This window comes from Emys orbicularis, chromosome 17 (genome assembly GCF_028017835.1).
Source record: "Emys orbicularis isolate rEmyOrb1 chromosome 17, rEmyOrb1.hap1, whole genome shotgun sequence".
Lineage (NCBI taxonomy): Eukaryota > Metazoa > Chordata > Testudines > Emydidae > Emys > Emys orbicularis.
In genome coordinates this window covers 1790869-1809895 of record NC_088699.1, presented here as the reverse complement: position 1 = coordinate 1809895, position 19027 = coordinate 1790869, and the positions used below count along the sequence as shown (strand labels likewise).

The 19027-nt window shown below is 65.6% G+C and overlaps 2 protein-coding genes across 2 annotated transcripts; one reads left to right on the top strand and one right to left on the bottom strand.

The window, feature by feature from the left end:
- Positions 1-221: 221 nt before the first annotated feature.
- On the bottom strand, positions 222-11682 carry KIF12 (kinesin family member 12; the record flags this gene model as incomplete). Its single annotated transcript, XM_065418496.1, is given in 19 exon segments — positions 222-316; positions 694-848; positions 1089-1231; positions 1712-1844; positions 5336-5465; positions 5666-5801; positions 6214-6318; positions 6566-6684; positions 6845-6986; positions 7337-7428; positions 7922-8057; positions 8263-8397; positions 9504-9579; positions 10302-10423; positions 10510-10588; positions 10693-10758; positions 11332-11366; positions 11369-11424; positions 11427-11682. Coding segments are annotated over 19 exon segments (2211 nt in total), but the record flags the coding sequence as incomplete, so codon positions are not given.
- Positions 11683-14105: 2423 nt separating this feature from the next.
- Positions 14106-15088, top strand: SEBOX (SEBOX homeobox). The gene is made up of 2 exons (XM_065418570.1): positions 14106-14513; positions 14651-15088. Exons 1-2 carry the CDS (start codon positions 14106-14108, stop codon positions 15086-15088), a joined length of 846 nt encoding a protein of 281 aa, XP_065274642.1.
- Positions 15089-19027: the final 3939 nt, after the last annotated feature.

Below are 19027 nucleotides of genomic sequence, written 5' to 3'. Positions count from 1 at the left end.
AGCTCTGTGTCAGCCCTGGGCCGCGTCTGTCTGGGGCAGCGGGAGCTTCGTGGGCAGGGCTGTGCAGGCCACACCCCGGCAAGGCCCCACCTGCCTCCCCAGAGCCTGCAGGGGACTGGGCCCTGTGTCCTGGCCATGCACCGGGACATGGGGCGCTCCACCACGGCACTGAGAGGGTTAATAGATCACTTGGTCCCTTGGTGTGGGGCACATGCTCAGAGTCAGTCCCGCGCGTCCCGCAGGCTGTAGTATTGGAGCTGCTCCTGCAGTGAGTCCAGCACCTCCTCCAGCCGCAGCTCGGGGTCAGCGCCTGCTGCTGGCCGCAAAGGACAGGAGCAATTAGTGCCAGCCCCGCCCTGGGCTCCACCCTCCTCCCCTCTGGCTGCAAGGGGGTGTCAGGGAACCAGAGCTGGGGGAAGGGTCACGATTCTGGGATGGGCCCCAAAGCTAAGGAGCTCCCCCTCCCCCCCACTGATTCAGCTCCATGAAGACATGACTTCCAGGGAGCCTCTGCCCAACATCTCCCTGTGCAAAGCATGCTGGGAAAGGCTTCTCCCATCCCAGGCTCACAGTATCTGCACAGTCGAGGGCCCCCCCAGGGAGCCAGGGACACCCCAGTTCTGACCCCTCCAGCCCGCGTGGGCGGAGCTCCAATAGGGAAACCTTGGCAGCTGCTGCTCTGTCACTGCTTACCTTGGCGCCCTGTGCTGCTGCCTGGCTGCCCTGGCAGGGGAGGGGCTGACGGCGCGACCTGCCCCTCCAGGCCGGGGGGAGGCTCAGGGCCCTGCTGCTGGGTGTCTCTCAGGAGCAGACACGAGCCAGTGGAGCTCTTTCTTCGGCCCAGGCTCCTGCAGCGCAAGCAAGGGCTGGGCTGAGTACTGGGGCCAGGGCTGATGGCCCAGATGGAGCACAGCCACTAACCTGCCAGAGGCTGCATGTGCAGTGAGCCTGGGGCCCACATCAAATCTGGCCACGGCTGCCCCACCCCTCTGCCTCCCCCCCGTCCCTGGGTCACCTTCTGATGTGCCCTGAGCCCTGTCCTGGGGGCCTGTGCTCCTGCCTGCACAGCCCCACGGCCGGACTCTCACCTTTTCCCATGGAGTAACCAGGGAGCCACAGGGCGCTGCTGGCTCTGGGGCCAGGGCTGAGCCAGGTCCTCCCATGGGCTGCCCTGGCTGGCCCCCTGGAACCTGGAACCGCTCTGGGCAGTGAGCACCTCCCATGGCGGCAGCTCCATAAGCAGCTGGAAGGATAAGCAGAGCCCTTAGGCTGAAAGCTTCCACTTCCTGTTCCCAGCCAGCCCTGCGGGGGGTGGCCCATGCCTGGGAGCGCTGGCAGGGCAGCAGCAGGCATGGACAGGAGGCAGTGTCTGCAAGAGGAAGAGAGCACGGGAGGGGACGTGGCGCAGGCGTCCAGCCGTGTGTGCTGGGGCTTAGCTCCGTGCATGGCTGGGGGCGCCAGGGCCAGGGCGGAAGCTGGAGCAGGTGTCCCACTGGAAGGGAGACGGGAGTCCAGGCTCCATGGCCCATCCGTTCTCTGCCCTTTGTGCTGAGCTGGGCCCCACAGGAGCGGCTTTCAGCCAGATTCCCCCAGGCAGAGCCAGAACCAGCCCAGACGCTGGGGCGGCGGCTCCCCTGGGGCTTCACAGCCGGCAGGACAGGTCAGGGGCAAGGGCCTCGGGCGCCAAGTCAGACAGGAAGAGGAGACTCACGTGGCCACACTGGGCTGCGCTGGGGGCAGGGCGGGCGCAGGGCAGGGCCTGGACGCTGCAGGAGCCGGGGGCAGCTTCGGGGGAGCGTCGGGCCTGGCCCCAGCTGCTGAGGGCCGGGGGGGACTCTAGGTGCCTGGAACGAAAACGAGACGAGTGGGAGTGGGGCAGCCCCAGGCATCACAACATGCCATCCCAGCCACGGTGCCCGGCGAGGCAAGAGCCAGCAGCCCCACAGCTTGGGGGGGGGAGACCTGGCAAGGTGGGACTTGGGCGGGGGGGGGGTCACCCCAGTGACAGGCAGGTCAGTCACCCAGCCAGCAGCTCCAGGGGCTGGAGGGGGCCTGCGGTTGGCTGAGATGCTGCCCGGAGCAGGAATTCCTGCAACACCCATCTGAGGGGCTCCCCGAGCCTGGCTGTTCCGCCAGGCCTGGGCCTGCGCCTGCCCCAGGGACCGTGGCCCACGAGTAACACAAGACTGGCCTGAGGGACGGGCCTGGGCTCTGCCATGTCCAGCAGAGAGCCCCTCCCTCACGCCGCACACCCAGCGCATGCCGAGTGCCCCCCCCCCGCATGCCCAGCACCCCTACACACACACCCCGCACCCCCCGCACGCCCAGCACCCCCCCACACACCCAGCGCCCCCCGCACGCCCAGCACCCCCCCACACACACACAGCGCCCCCCACACGCCCAGCACCCCTACACACACACCCAGTGCCCCCCGCACGCCCAGCACCCCCACACACACACACAGCGCCCCCCCACACCCAACACCTCCCGCACGCCCAGCACCCCCCGCACGCCCAGCATCCCCCCCACACACACCCAGTGCCCACACACACACCCAGTGCCCCCCGCATGCCCAGCACCCCCCCCACACACACCCAGCGCCCCCCGCACGCCCAGCACCCCCCCGACACACACCCAGCACCCACACACACACCCAGTGCCCCCTGCATGCCCAGCACCCCCACACACACACACCCAGCGCCCCCCGCACACCCAGCACCCCCCCACACACACACAGTGCCCACACACACAGTGCCCCCCACACACACACCCAGCGCCCCCCGCATGCCCAGCACCCCCACACACCCCCACACACAGCGCCCCCAGCACACCCAGCAACCCCCAACCACATGCCCAGCACCCCCACCCCCAGCGCCCCCGCACCCCCAGCACTCCCCCACACACACCCCGCACCCCCCGCACGCCCAGCACCCCCCCACACACACCCAGCGCCCCCCGCACGCCCAGCACCCACCACACACACACACACACACACACAGTGCCCCCAGCACCCCCCCCACACACAGCACCCCCCGCACGCCCAGCAACCCCCAACCACATGCCCAGCACCCCCACACACAGCGCCCCCCGCACACACACCCAGCACCCCCCGCACGCCCAGCATCCCCCCCACACACACCCAGTGCCCACACACACACCCAGTGCCCCCCGCATGCCCAGCACCCCCCCCACACACACAGCGCCCCCCGCACGCCCAGCACCCCCCCGACACACACCCAGCACCCACACACACACCCAGTGCCCCCTGCATGCCCAGCACCCCCACACACACACACCCAGCGCCCCCCGCACACCCAGCACCCCCACACACACACCCAGTGCCCACACACACAGTGCCCCCCACACACACACCCAGCGCCCCCCGCATGCCCAGCACCCCCACACACAAACCCAGCGCCCCCAGCACACCCAGCAACCCCCAACCACACGCCCAGCACCCGCACCCCCAGCACTCCCCCACACACACCCCGCACCCCCTGCACGCCCAGCACCCCCACACACACACCCAGCGCCCCCCGCACGCCCAGCACCCACCACACACACACACAGCGCCCCCAGCACCCCCCACACACAGCACCCCCCGCACGCCCAGCAACCCCCAACCACATGCCCAGCACCTCCACACACAGCGCCCCCCGCACACACACCCAGCACCGCCACCACACACACACAGCTCCCACACACACACACCCAGTGCCCCCCGCACACCCAGCACCCCCCCACACACACCCAGCACCCCCCACACACCCAGCGCCCCCCGCATGCCCAGCACCCACCCCCCCCACACACACAGTGCCCCCAGCACGCCCAGCACCCCCCCACACACACACAGCGCCCCCCGCACGCCCAGCAAACCCCAACCACATGCCCAGCACCCCCCCACACACACACACAGCACCCCCACCACACACGCCCAGCACCCCCCCACACACACACACAGCACCCCCACCACACACGCCCAGCACCCCCCACACACACACCCAGCGCCCCCCACACACACACCCAGCGCCCCCGTACGCCCAGCGCCCCCCCACACACATGCCCAGCGCCCCACACGCCCAGTGCCCCCCCCACACGCCCAGCATGCATTGAGCATCCCCCCGCATGCTGAGTGCTCCCCCCGTGCACCGTGTGTCCCCTGCATGCCCAGCGCCCCCCATACGTGCTGAGTGCCCCTCACGGGGCCAGCCACCCCACGCCAGCACTGAGAGTCCAGACCCTCCCCCCCTAGTTCTTCAGGTGACTCGGAAATGCCTCCCCATCGCGCACACAGCTCAGGGCCTGCACCCACCTAGCCTGGGCCCTACCCACCCACGGGGGTCTCAGGCACTGCCTGCTTTGCCCCTCCCCCTGCCCCTTTACCTCACCAGCTCCTGTGCCAGTGCACGTTGCCCCTCCCTGGCGAGGGCTTGGCTGCTCGTCAGCGGGATCGGCTCCCTCCTTGGCCAAGCAGGACAATAGGAAGGGGAGAGCGCGGTGAGCTGTGGACGCTGGGCCCCACCCCAGCCATCCATCTAGACTCTAGCAGGGCCCCCCTGCCGGGGGCCTGCCCCGTGCCAGGCCGGACTCAGCGCATGGACGGGGCCCAGCGCTGCCCTGCTCACCACGCCCTCTGGGTAGTGCGCTGGGGCACCCCCTCGCTGGGCGTGAGGGGCCAGGAGGAGCGAGATCTGGCTCAGTCACCCAGACCAGCAGTGCTGACCTTTCGGGGGTCCAGGCCCAGCTAAGCTGCGCCCCCTCCCCGGTCGGGTGACTGAGCTGGGGCAGCCTGCAAGCTGCTGGGGAAGGGTTGGCGGTGGTTCTTGGAGTCGCAGAGAGCCAGGCATGGCAGGGACTCTCTGCGGCGAGAGGCGGGGGAGACAGGCAGAGCCTGGGTGGGTGTTGTGGAGCTGCTGGAGAGCCCAGCCGCCTGGCCTGAGGGTGAGCCGCGGGGGCGTCTCTGGCTTGGGACCTGGTCGGAGGAGCGGCTCCCAGCCGTTCACTGCCCCCAGGCCAGGGGAAAGGCACTTGCCTGGGGGAGTGGGGCTGGGGTGCCCCTTCCCTGAGCCCAGCCAGGGTGGGCCTCGCTCCCTGGGAGAGTCGCGCTGCCGCGGGTAGCAGCTGGTTTGAGGTGGCTGGGGAACACACGGTGCGGCCCTGCCCACCCCATGTGTGTAGGGGGCATCGCTTTGCCAGTGACCTCTGTCCTAGGTACCAGGCCATGCCCGGGGCTCGCCCACACATCCGGGCTCTAGGGAGGTGCAGGGCCGGCCCCCCCTGCCAGGAGTTGAGTCTCCCAGGGGTCAGCCCAGGAGGGGGAACGTCCTGTTGCTACCTGAGCTGCTCGTTCTCCAGCACAAACTCCTGCAGGAGGCCATAGAGACTGCGCCTGGCCGAGCCGGGTGCTCTCCTCGGGGCCCCTCTCTGCCCAGGGGCATGGCTCTCTCCCTGGCACTCGGGCAGCTCTGCAAGGAAGATGAGATGGGTGACAACTGGAGCCCAGCCACTGCATCTGCACTTGGGCCAGGGCCTGGGGGTGGCAGGTCACATACTTCTCTGATGCACAAGCCCATGGTGCCCCTCTGCAGGCTCCCCACTCCTGTCCCCCAGGGCGGCCCTGGATCCCTCTAACCCCCAGCCCTGCCCCGTCCCCAGCTGCACGCACGTGTGGGGGCTGTGTGGGTGGCTGTGCCCTCGCCCAATATCCTGGGCAGCCGCAGCTGCTGGCGCAGGGAGAGGTTTTCCTCCCGCAGGGCCTGGATTTCTTGCTCCAAACTTCGCAGCAGCTTCTCCCGGGTCACCTGGCAAATCAAAGGCACAAGGCTTAGAGGGGAGGGGGCCCCACAGCTCAGGGAGAGGGCCCTGGCCACAAGGGGCCCTGCCCTGGGATGCAGCGAACTCAGATGTTCGGATGTTGTGAAGGCCAAGAGTATAACTGGGTTCAAAAAAGAACAAGATGAGTTCCTGGAGGCTAGGCCCATCGACGGCTGTTAGCCAGGCTGGGCAGGGACACAACCCCGTGCTGTGGGTGTCCCTAAACCGCCAACTGCCAGAAGCTGGGACTGGACGCCAGGGGCTGGATCACTCGATAATTGCCCTGTTCTGTTCGTTCCCTCAGAAGCATCTGGCACTGGCCGCTGTCAGAGACAGGACACTGGGCTCCAGGTCTGACCCCATGTGACCTTCCTTGTGTTCAGAACCCTCTGGCCTTACCCTGTGTGCCACAGGCTTGGTGGTGACCTTCTTGGCCCTGCCGGCGAAGCGCAGCGTGCGCAGTGTCTCCGGGAGGCAGCGCGAGGAGGGGGAGATGCAGGCGACCTGCTGGACAAGGGACAAGGCTGAGGAGCAGCTCCCGGTGGGGCCCTCAGCAGAGAGGGCTCTGGCGAGTCTCTCCCCATGGCCCCAGGCTAGCTGGCTCAGGCACTGGAATCCCAGACTCCAGCCTTGCAGTGTGACTTTGACAGGTCACTGCCCCTGCTCCCGTCCCAGCTCTGCACCTGTGGGGCTGCAGCTCCAGGCCCTCACTCAGCCCATCCCCGGGTGCAGAGGGGAGCCAGGCTCCTACCATGAGCGTGATCCCGGATCCGCCCAGGGACTCCGCCAGCAGCCGGGTGAGCTTGCTGTCCCTGTACGGGATGTGACTCCGCCTCCGTCTGGGGTCCACCAGCAGAGAGATGCAGTGCCCTGCGGGGAGGACAGGCCGTCACACTTGCCTTGGCGCTCAGGTGGAGCTGCTCCAGGCGATGAGCACACAGAAAAGCCGCAAGGCCCAGCCGAGCCTGCAGCCAGCTGGGGGAGCCTGCAAGCCTGGCCCCTCTCTCTGGCACGGCTGCAGGGGCCTTACCCAGAGCCAGGAGACTGCGGTTGATGTTGCTGGCCTCCACTAAGCGCTCCCCAGCTGAGCCGGTGTCCTTCACCCTCTCGCTGCCAGCCAGGTCCACGAAGCAGAGCACGCCTTTCTGGCAGGAGCTGGGGTCTGGGCTCATCTGTGGGGAAGGGGAGGGACTGTAGCTCACAGGTGTCCTGCTCCATGGGCCTTCAGGGACACTCCCAGCCAGGCAGCCTGCCCTGCACAGCTGGGGTCTCCAGTGCAGGCCCTAGCGAGCCCAGCGAAGGGAGAAGCACCAGGCCGGCTCAGATGGGCGTCAGCCCAGAGCAGCCCCTGGAAGGTAAGCAGGGCAGTAGCAAATCAAAGCCATTCAGGCCAGTGCCCATTTGCCTCCCCGTGTGCCCCTCGGACCCTCCCCCAAGCTGCCAACGCAGCTGGCCCCCTGGGAGCAGGATGGGATATGCCATGGCCCCTGAGGCCCCGCGTGCTGGGACACGAGTGACTCACAGCCTTGCGGCAGATGCGGATGGTCAGCAGGGCGTGGCTGCGACTCGAGTGCCCATTCAGTGCATGCGCGGCGCTCCGCCGCCTTTGGGTGCCTGGGAGCGGGAGGCGCAGGCAGTTCAGAGCCGGGCGAAAAGGTTAAACAGCCCCTGACCCCCTGGCGCTGGGCCTCACCCTCCTGCAGAACCTGCCCTCCCAGGGTCCTGAGCTCGTTACGGGGCGGGGGGCCTCTGCAGCTCCAGGAACGGGGATGGAGCCTCTTCCCTCAGCAGCTGGGTCTAGGCCAGCACAGGCTGTTCCCATCTGGCTGCTGCCTGTGCCCCCAGGCCGCCAGTCCTGCCTTGGAAAACAGCTGGTGACCTAGTCCAGAGTGATGCCCTGGTGCAGGCGGAAGGCTCGTGGGAGGAGCAGCTCCCCACCACTAGGCACAGCAAAAGGGAATTCACTCCCCACCTGGCCACCAGGGGGCCCCTTCTACACTGGGCTCATTGCCCATGGGCTGCAGAGCCCTGGGGTCTCCACTCACCGGGGGTCCTGCCTGTGCCCCTCCCCAGTGCCCTGCAAGGCTGGAGACGCCCTGTGCAGTACCTTCCTGCAGCAGGTCCATGATGGCCTCCAGGCTCCCAAACTCCACAGTGAGCAGGTTCTCGATGTAGAAGCCCCTGGTTTTGCTCCATCGCACGGGCAGGGGCCTGGGCGATCCTGAGCTCAGCAGGTCTCTTACCTGGACAGAGGGGAGGCACCGGGGCAGGTGGGAATGGAGCCCAGAAAGCCAGGAGGACGCGGGTGAGCGGGAAGGGCTGTAGCAGAGAGGTAATGGGGGGCAGGGCAGGGTAATGTCTGGTGCCCATCAGCCAGCCCTGGGCATGGGCTGGGGGCATGAGGTGCTGCAGCTCTTTGTCCAGGCAGGGTGGTGGGGGTGGCCCTACCTGCTCATTGTGTATCTCCACATACGAGGCGCTGAGCACGAGGCCGGGTCTGTAGCGCTGCGTCTGCTCCAGGAGACACACAAAGGCCCTTTGCATCAGCCCCCCGAGGTAGGGAGTCGCCGGCTGGCCCTCACTCTGCAGAAAGAGGAGAAGTCTCGGAAAGCCAATGGCAGGGTGCCCTGAGCTTCCACCCCCTGCAGCAGGAAACTGAGAACCACCCCCAGCCAGCGCCCTGCCCCCCACAGCGCCCCCTGCTGGGAGAGGCTGGGGCTGGGGTAACTGGGAGCTTCCCCCCACAGCGCCCCCTGCTGGGAGAGGCTGGGGCTGGGGTAACTGGGAGCTTCCCCCCACAGCGCCCCCTGCTGGGAGAGGCTGGGGCTGGGGTAACTGGGAGCTTCCCCCCACAGCTAGCGCCCTGCCCCGCTCCCCATAGCGCCCCCTGCTGGGGGAGGCCGGGGCTGGGGTAACTGGGAGCTTCCCCCCACAGCCAGCGCCCTGCTCCCCACAGCGCCCCCTGCTGGGAGAGGACGGGGCTGGGGTAACTGGGAGCTTCCCCCCACAGCGCCCCCTGCTGGGAGAGGCTGGGGCTGGGGTAACTGGGAGCTTCCCCCCACAGCGCCCCCTGCTGGGAGAGGCTGGGGCTGGGGTAACTGGGAGCTTCCCCCCACAGCTAGCGCCCTGCCCCGCTCCCCATAGCGCCCCCTGCTGGGGGAGGCCGGGGCTGGGGTAACTGGGAGCTTCCCCCCACAGCCAGCGCCCTGCTCCCCACAGCGCCCCCTGCTGGGAGAGGACGGGGCTGGGGTAACTGGGAGCATCCCCCCACAGCCAGCGCCCCGCTCCCCACAGCGCCCCCTGCTGGGAGAGGACGGGGCTGGGGTAACTGGGAGCATCCCCCCACAGCCAGCGCCCCGCTCCCCACAGCGCCCCCTGCTGGGAGAGGCTGGGGCTGGGGTAACTGGGAGCTTCCCCCCACAGCGCCCCCTGCTGGGAGAGGCTGGGGCTGGGGTAACTGGGAGCTTCCCCCCACAGCTAGCGCCCTGCCCCGCTCCCCATAGCGCCCCCTGCTGGGGGAGGCCGGGGCTGGGGTAACTGGGAGCTTCCCCCCACAGCCAGCGCCCCGCTCCCCACAGCGCCCCCTGCTGGGGGAGGCCGGGGCTCGTGATCCAGGAGGCGCAGTAAGGCGCTGGTTGGGGTATCGGCTCAGCACGGCTGTGGGGTTGCCCCCGAGGAGGGTCTCTCACCTGGGCTAAGGGGCCCATTAACGTGTAGGTCTTTCCAGAGCCTGTTTGTCCAAAGGCAAAGGCAGTGCAGGAGAACCTGGGGAGGGGGCAGAAGAGCCGCTGAGCACCTGCACCCTTCCTTGGCGGGTGCAAGGCGCCCTCTCGTGGCGGAGCCAGGTAATGCAGACATGCCCTGTGGTAGGAACGGCTGGGTGGCCTGTGACCCAGCGGTTCTGCACTGGCACAAGATGGTGCCTGAGAGCGCGGAGGTGAAGGTGCGCACGGCTGGGGGCACGCGCTGGTGTGAGGAGGATGTTGCTGGGGAGGGAGGCCACAAATGGGAGTGGGTGGGTGCTGCTGGATGCTTGTGCCTGGGGGTGAGTCTGTACAGGCGTGTGTAGGTAGAAAGCTGCAGATGGCTGCTGGGAAGGAGGCCACAGTGGGGGTGAGCAGGCAGGGGGAGCACGCGCATGGCTGGCTGAGGGCTATGGGGGGGCAGGTGGAGGGGGAGCACGCGCATGGCTGGCTGGGGGCTATGGGGGGGGCAGGTGGAGGGGGAGCACGTGCATGGCTGGCTGGGGGCTATGGGGGGGCAGGTGGAGGGGGAGCACGTGCATGGCTGGCTGGGGGCTATGGGGGGGGGGGGCAGGTGGAGGGGGAGCACGTGCATGGCTGGCTGGGGGCTATGGGGGGGGCAGGTGGAGGGGGAGCACGTGCATGGCTGGCTGGGGGTTACGGATGGGAGTGGGGGGAGGGGGAGGGGATGGAGGGAGAGGGGAGGGGGAGCACACTCTCCACTCAGGGTTGCCTCAGCCTCACCCATTCGCTGCCAGCTCTATGAGTCGCTTCATCCCGCTGCCTTCAAACACCCCTTCCTGGGACGTGCCTGCATCGAACACTGCACTTAACCTGAAGGCCGCCTCCTGCCCGGCCGCATTCACCTGGCACGGGGAGAAAAGAGCTGGCTCAGGATCAGGCCCACTCAGGCCGGCGCCCAGCTGTGGCCTCTCCAGCGTGGGGCACTCACGTAGACGGTGTTGTCCCCAGGGCAGTGCACCACACGCTGGTCCCCTCTGCGGCGCTCCGGGCAGGTCAGGGGCCGAACCCTAGCCAAAGGGAAAGGCATCATTCACCATGCGGGCACCCTCCTGCTCCCAGGTGCTTGGCCCTAAGCCTGGCACCCATCAGCCGCCCGTCCCTGCCCCCTCACCTGACCACCACCCGGAGACGTGTTTCCTTCCTGTCCATGGGATCCTCCTGTTCGCCTGCTGGGCTCCTGGAAAACAAGCCGTGTGGGGAGCAGAGACTCTGGCAGGCCCGAGAGCCGCCCCTGGGGGAGCCGGGGGCTCTTACTGGGCCATGCAGCCGCTCTGGGCTCCAGCGCCCTGCAGCATTGGCACTTCCCAAGCTGAGCTCTGATGTGCCAGACCAGCTGCTCAGGTATGCAGTTAACCCTTCCACCGCCAGAGGGAACGGAACCCTTGCACCTGGTGTGAAGGAATAGGAGACTCCAGGGCCCCCCTAGGCTGCAGGGTCTGTGGTCCTTTCCCCCTGCCGGGACTGGGGCCCTGACCACCCTTAGTCCCTCGGTGGCCCCAGAGAGATGGGGTGTGTGGCCTCCCCACTACCTCCTGCGACTCTCTGGCTTACTGCGCAGCTAGATGTAGTGCCTTGGCTCCTGCGCCCACCTTGGGCTCCTGCCCCGGCTCCATCCCACAGCTCTCCTCTGCAGGGTGAAATCTGCAGCACTTCGGCTGCCCAACCGCCCCCTTCTCCAGCCAGAACCACCCCCGACCAGCCTAGAGCTGCCCAAGCAAAACAAGTGCCAGCTCTCCGGTTAAATATTCACCTGTTCCAGCTTTGGGAGCTAGCCCCTCCCCCAGACTCTTCTCCCCTGGCTTGGAAAGTGGCCAGCTGCAGGGGAGGCTCCCTGAGGAGGGGCAGAGGGAGAAGGGGGCCAGAGTTTGGGTCCACCTGCCACTGGAGGCTGGCCAAAGCCAGCCCCTTTCAGAGGTACCCAGTGAGAAGAGGGGAATGACCCCAGCCAGCTCTGAGCCCCGCTCAGCAGGGAGAGGCGAGTGGCTGCAGTTGGAGCAGTGACTGCGGGAACCTCGCTGAGCGGGTGACCAGGGCTGGAGGAAACGCAACGCTGGGACCTGGCACAGGGCAGCCGCCAGGCGAGCAGCAGGGGCACCACGTGTCAGCCAGGAAGGGCCACGACTCACTGGACCCTCCGTGCCATGAGGGGCCCTGCACATGGCACATTGGCAGTGCTGCGTCCTGTCTGCCGCAGAGAGGCCAGTATTCCGTGGAGCCCTCCCCACACAGATGAGAGGAAGAGGCCTGAAACCCTGCCCCCCCCCCTGCACTTCCACCGGGAGCCTTGGCTCCATTGACACCCCCCCCCCTTCCCCCTCTGCCCCTCTGGCTGCTTGGTTAATTCACACGGAATCCACCTTCCAGCCCCCTCTGTCCCTGAGCCAGGAACTGACCAAGGCACAGGAGGAGCTGGCCATGCCCGGGCTACGCTTCCACCACCACGTGTGACCAGGGCTGCACTAGCCAATTGGCACTGCAAACTGAGACCAGCACAAGTAGAGGCTGAGTCCCATCCGCGCCCCCAGGGGCTGGAGTTAGTGCTGGTGTTTCGTTCAGTCCCAGTTCACAGGGCCCTGGGGGAGGCTGCTCCAGTGTCAGACTCTGGTGCTAGCCATGGGTGGCACAGAGGGGCCTGCTCCCTCCGCCTGGCAAGAGGAGCACTTGCTATTTATTCCCCTGGGAAATCAATTCCCCAAACAGCCCAGCAGCTGCAGGTCACGTGGCCCCTTGTAAGGCCAAGGCAGTTCCATGCTGAACAGTGCAGGTGCAGACAGGCCTCCGGCGTTCAGGACAGCCAACCCACTGCTGACACCATCACGCCACAGAGGAGCCTGCGGGCAGCTGCGCACAGCCTCTCAGCCTCCAGGCATTAATAGAGGATGTACTGGCGCCGCTAGCCATTTGCCAGGCTGGGAGGTTGACAGCCACTTCCCCAGGGCACCCTGCCCTGTGTGCTGCCAGACTGGGCAGGATTTCCCACAGAGAAGCCTGGAATGCGAGCGCGGAGGGGGCTGGCCTGGAGCATGGCCCTGGGCAGACGCTGACGGATGGGTCCATAGGGAAAGGCGACAGTGGAATATCCTGTGTGGGGAACTGGGGCTAGCCCTGCCAGCACCCAGCAAGGAATTAGATGGGACCTGGCGGGTGCCAGCAAGTGACCGGTGAGGAACCAACCCAAAGGGACGTCCCAGAGCAAAGGGAGGCTCACAATCAAGGTTTGGGTTGGTCCTCAGCATTCAGCATGTGGCCCCACAACCAAACCTGCTCTGCCTGGGGCCACATATTGCTGTGAGACTCCCTCCCGGCTGGGTCGCACTGAGCCCCCTCCCGGCTGGGTCACAGCTTAGCCTTTTAAACTCCAAACCTGGAACCTGCAACCTGCCCCAGGTCTCAACGGGGAAGGCGGAGCCCCGGTTAGTTACCCCTGGGCTCGGGGGAAGGGAGGCGCTGATGCTCAGTGCCTGGGCCCTCCCTTCCTCAGCAACTGGGCCAGCTCCTGGGGCCCCCTTGTCATCCCCCCAGAGCAGGGGCAGGGCCTGGCCGCCCACCCCGCTGGAGGAAGGGCTGGGAGACAGCAGTGGGCAAGGGGCGCAGCCCAGGGCACGGGGACCTGGCTAAAGCAGCCCCAACCTAGGGAGCCCCAAACAGCCCTGTCCCTGGGGGTGGAGAGAGACGGCGGTGGGCTGGGCTCGCTGGGGCATGTGGCTGGCCTGGGGCGCTGGGCTGGGCCGGGCTGACTGGGAATGGGGCACTGGGATGCGTTAGCGGGGCTAGGATGGTAATAGGGCGCTGGGATGGGTTAGCGGGGCTGGGCAGGGATGGGACTGGGATGGGCCGGGCTGGGTCTGCGGCGCTGGGATCCCCCGACGGGCGCGGCTGGGGCGGGCGCTGGGATGGGCCGGGCTGACTGGGAATGGGGCGCTGGGATGCGTTAGCGGGGCTGGGCAGGGATGGGGCTGGGATGGGCCGGGCTGGGGCTGCGGCGCTGGGATCCCCCGACGGGCGCGGCTGGGGGGGGGGGGGCGCTGGGATGGGCCGGGCTGACTGGGAATGGGGCGCTGGGATGCGTTAGCGGGGCTAGGATGGGAATGGGGCGCTGGGATGGGTTAGCGGGGCTGGGCAGGGATGGGGGTGGGATCCCCGACGGGCACGGCGGGGGGGGGGCGCTGGGATGGGCCGGGCTGACTGGGAATGGGGCGCTGGGACCTGGCTAAAGCAGTCCCAACCCAGGGAGCCCAAAACAGCCCTGGGGCCACATATTGCTGTGGGGCAGGGATGGGCCGGGCTGGGATCCCCCGACGGGCGCGGCTGGGGGGGGGGGGGGGAGGGCAGCCCGCGGGTGTCAGACGCCGCGGGATCAAAGAGGCTCGCGCCCGCCCTGGGCGGTCCCAGACCCCCTGGGAGCTGCTGGCGGGGGCGGGGGAGCGGAGCGGAGCGGGGGATAAAAGGCCCCGGGAGGCGCCGGGCGGCCGCGCTGAGCCGCAGCCGCGGGACTGGACGGGGCGCAGGGACCCCGGCAGGAGAATGAGCCGGGCTGGCCCCGCACCCGGCCCGCGCCTCTTCTTCCCCGACGGAGACTCCGGACGCTGCCCGCCGTCCGCCCGGGGCGCCCCCCTGGCCCGCCGGCCCGGAGCAGGTCGGTGTCCAGAGCAGAGAGCACCGGGGACGGGGCAGCCTGGGGCCGGGGGAGGTTCGCGGGGGCCGGGGCTGGGGGCTGAGCTCTGCCCGTCTCCCCTGCCCGCAGGGAGCCGCCCGAAGCCGGAGCGGGGCGCCGGGGGCTGCCCGGCGGGGCCCAGGAGGAGGAAGCGAACCACGTTCAGCCGGGGGCAGCTGTGCGAGCTGGAGCGGGTGTTCGCCGCGCTGCCCTACCCCGACATCGGCACCCGCGAGCGCCTGGCCGAGCTCACCCACCTGCCCGAGGCCAAGATCCAGGTGAGGCGAGGCGGGGCTGGCCGCGGGGCGGGGGAGCTCCTGGTGCCCCGTCGTATCCCGCGGGCTGGGAGTCGGGGGGCGCCAGCGGGGGTCTGCGGCCGGGGCAGGGGAGTCCCTCACGGCCCTTCTCTCCCCAGGTCTGGTTCCAGAACCGCCGCGCCCGGAGGATCAAGAGCGGAAAGCTGGAGCAGCCGAGCTGCCGGAGGGCTCTGGCCAGTAAACCGCCCCCCTCCTGCCCCCCACCGCCCCAGGGACAAGGGGCCAGAAGCCAACAGGTGCCCGAGCTCCGCCTGCCCGGCAGCTCCCCCCAGCAGTGCCTGGGCCAAGCGCTGCCGGGCCTGGTCTCTGCCTTCCAGGGGCAGCTCCTGTGGGAGGACAGCTGCCAGCCCCCCTGCAGCCAGGCGGGCGCCCAGTGGCCTGTGGCTGCCCCCGGCCAGGCGGGGCCGCAGGGAGCGGACCCCACGGCCGGTGAGGGGCTCTCCTATTGGGATGTGTTCCCTGCGCAGACCTCCCTCGGGTACATCTCCGACCTCATCTATAACGCGGCCATCATCACCAACCTGGGCGAGCCCTAGGCCTGGCCCCGGCCAAGGCGGGTGCCGCAGTTGTTGCTGGGGGGCAGCCGTCAGGCCTGCTGGCACCAGGCACTGCTGGGCTCTGTGCTGGGCAAGACATCCGGACCTGCGGTGCCAGCTGGAAACTGCTGCCCATGGACATGGGGGCAAACCCAGCTAACGGGGCCAGGCTGCCAACCTGGGAACAGCCCTTAGCTGTGTCAGCTCCCCTCCGCCAGGCTCCCAACCCCCACTCCATCTAATCACTAGCCTGCATGGCAGCTGGGCGCGGGGGCCTCTGGGCTGCCACAGGACACGGAGGACTAAGTGTCTGAGCCCCTGCAGTGGTACCTGGCTGAATTAATCTGGAGGGAGGCTCTGCTCCCAGGGCGTGCAGCGGGGTGACCTCTGCATCTTGGCTTTCTTGGGTGCGCGCTGCAAAGCAATTCCATCCCAATCATAAATGTGGGGCCGCGCCCCCTCCCCAGCTTAGCGCTGTAATTTTCATTAGAGGGGAAGTATTATTGCACTGACTCCTTAAGATCTTTGCAATACCATCCAATATCCTAAATGCAGGTCTGTGCAGCGGGCTGGCAAAGCGGGGCTGCAGCCCGGTCCTGCATATCACAATCAGCAGTAATACCAACTAATCTTTAAAAAAAATACCTTAATCTCAGGCTGTATTTGCAAATGATTGTGGCCGGGCCCCGCCACGGACTTTATCTACATTACCTAATCCCGGCGCTATGTAACATTTCCAGGTTACAAAATAGATTTGCACATATCAGAAATATTAAAGCGTGTTTTTAGAAGGGGCTTAGCAGCCATCAGAACATTAATCAACATTGTTAGCTCCTGGCCCACTGCCCACTGCTAGCCCCTCCCTGGCCAAGCTGGGCCACCGGCAGCTGCAGCGGAGGGGGAGGCTCCCAGCTCTGGGGAGACGGTGTCAAGGCTCAGGCCTGCCCCAGTGCGGCAGGTGCTGGTTCCCCCGCTCAGCAGTACATCCAGCCTGCTGTGTGCGGAGCGACCTGCAGGGCAGGGTTCCCTTCCAGCCCCTACCGCTGTAGCCCTGGCAGCAGTAGAACTTGTGCCTGGGAGCCCCCTTCTCTTTGACTGCCAGTAACTGCAGAGGGGAGCATGGGAATCTCTCTGACCCCCTGTATCTTTGCTGCCCGCGATAGCTGCAGGGCCCTGCTGTGTCTGGTCCCTGGGCGCAGGGGCAGCTGTTTCTGTCAGCCCGACCCATGGCTGCTGGCCTGCTCCGTGGCTGGGATTCTGGCACAGGTTTTCAGCAGTTGGGTCCAGGCCTGAAAATTATCTACCCCAAACCCATCCCCCAGAGGGAGGCTGCGGGCCCGGTTAGAAAGGCGATGCAGAGGGGAATGTGGCACAGCCAGCCCCCCCCCCCCCCATAGGCTTGGAGGGCTGGGCCCATGTGACAGTTGAATTGCTAAGCCCCAAAGACAAGTATTTTAAAGCCATGAATCACGCCCCCAAAGTCACAAAATCCTGACAGTTATCAAAATAAGGGAGGTGGGAGGGGTGTCTTTGCTGTCGGGTTTCTGAGTCTTTGGGGAGCACTTGGGTCACATTTTCAAGCTTTGCACCCATGAGGACTAGACACTCCACTTAGCTTTGTTTTAAATGAAAGCCGAGATTCTCCCTAATCACTGGATTCCAGGAGCTGGGGCCCTTATGCGGAACATCCAATATTGCAGCTGCTCCGCCAGACAACAGTAGTTGTGTCTCACCCGCAGCAGTGGGTGGCATCACTGGTCTCTGGTGCAAAGCAGGGAGCTGTATTTCTTACTGGGCTCAAGATGTTTGTGGTGCTGGGGGGACACAGAACCCTGGACTCACAGCTTGGCAGCACAGGGCTAGGTCCTGCACTGTTGAAGTTGATGGGAATGACCCTGTGCCCTAAGAGAATGAGGAAGTGATTTCCAGGTATTCTTGTCTACGCTGAGCATCTCTGGCGCTGTGTTTGCACTGAGTTGGAATCTTATGTGGGTTTCACATCCCAGCTGCCTGGCAAGTCACTTTTCAAAAGCTTAATTTGTAATTTCAAATCTCCCAAAGCCGATCACATCCTCTGACACAGGAACCAGCTCCCAGGAATGGACTCACTTGGCACCTGGCACCTGCATTCCTTCCCACAAAGTCACACCACTGACGCCCTGTCCAGTCACGGTGACTTTCAAACATGTGGGGCTGGGAAGTCACCGTGTGAGGGAGGGGAACTGCCTGCAGAGCTGCACTTACAATTCTAGGGGATTTTTTAAAGGCAGAGCAGTAACCCCCCAAAGAGTCACCTGGAACAGAAGCCTAGTCCCCCCATGCAACAGTGGCTGTGGCAGGGGGAGGCGGGGTTAGAAGGGTCAGAGTTCAGCTTGCTCCTGTGACTTGTTCTTTGCCAAACACCAAGGGATTCTGGGACTTGCCGTCCAGTGAACATGGGACCTGTAAGCTGCTAACAAAGCATGCTGGGTATAAGAAGGCCCATTTTCCTCAGGCTGGGACAGGTCAGGGTTAGGTTTGCTGTTCTGTTCTCTGCCAAGGTGGTGACTAGGGCAGGGCAGGTTAGGCTCCGCTCACCTCGTCTCGTCTCTCTTCAAGGGGAAGGGGCTCAAGGTGTCTGGACAGGGCTGGGCAAGGGCCATTCTGGAGCACAGAGAGTGGTGAATTACTGGGGTGGTTCGTCCAGCCCCTGAGAAACTGTAGCTCAGGGAGTTTGTTTTCCCTCCTTGTGGATTGTCATGGATTACCCTGGGAGGGGGCGATTTGGGTTCAGCAGAAGAGCTAAACCACCCAACCAATGGAGAAACTGAGGCACCAGCTGCATCTGATGCTAACAAGGTAAGTGCACCTCTGCGGTGGGACAGATGGAAGTAGGACGTCTCATCCTGAAGCCAGGTTCTACTTACGGTGGACTTAGGCAAAGAGGGAGTGAGAAGCTGGGTGAATCTTACCTAGACCAGTGTAAGAGGAAGTCAAACTCCTATGAGATCCAACACCCTGCTGCAGTCACTCTGCCTCTGGCTTGGGAGGTTACAGAAATAGGTCACACATGCCTTTTATTTTATACAAGCAGGGCTCCTTTGTATGGACTGGACTGGGTGAGGATCCAAGCAGCGGGAGCACCCACAATCCCAGTTGGAGAGCTGCAAAGAGCTGCCCAAGGAGTGTTGACATCATCCCAGAGCCAGTGTTTACAATGACAGCATTTCTTGCTATTGCTGGGCATGGCAGACGCCCATGGGCTTGCCCTTTCACCGTTGATGGTTCCTGGTTACAGGGGTTGAGGTTGCTCAGTTCGCTCACCACTGATGGTGGAATGGAATGACAAAGCAAGGGAGAGGCTAGTCTCTGTCCCTGTGGCGCATGCTGCATTACCCCCCTCCACTGCCAGGAAGTGGGGCTGAACAGCCTCCAGAGCTGGGGGGAGCTCAGAGATTCCAAGGCCAGAGGGGGCCATCGTGATCATGAAAGCTGACCCCCTGGATAGCACAGGCCAGAGAACTGCCCAAAATAATTCCCAGAGCGGAGCTGTTAGAAAAACACCAAGTCTGAGTTAAAGATTGTCAGTGATGGAGACTCCCCCATACCCCTTGGAGGAGGTGCAAGGCCTGCGAGTGTTGGTTGATCACAGGATGACTGAGCCATCAGTGTGATGCGGCTGTGAAAAAGGCTAATGCCGTCCTAGGATTTATCAGGTGAGGTATTTCCAGTAGAGACAGGGAAGGGTTATTGCCATTATACAAGGCACTGGCGAGACCTCATCTGGAACAGTGTGGGCAAGTCTGGCCTGCTAGGATGATCTGAGGAATGGAAAACCTACTTTGAGAGGAGACTCAAGGAGCTTGGCTTGTTTAGCCCAACCAAACAAAGGCTGAGGGGAGATCTGACTGCTCTCTATAAGTACATCAGAGGGATAAATACCAGGGAGGGAGAGGCATT

Coding starts and splice junctions, on each gene's coding strand:
- SEBOX (XM_065418570.1), top strand. CDS start 14,106: ATGAGCCGGGCTGGCCCCGCACCCGGCCCGCGCCTCTTCTTCCCCGAC. Junction 14,514..14,650: donor TGCCCGAGGCCAAGATCCAG/GTGAGGCGAGGC, acceptor TTCTCTCCCCAG/GTCTGGTTCCAGAACCGCCG.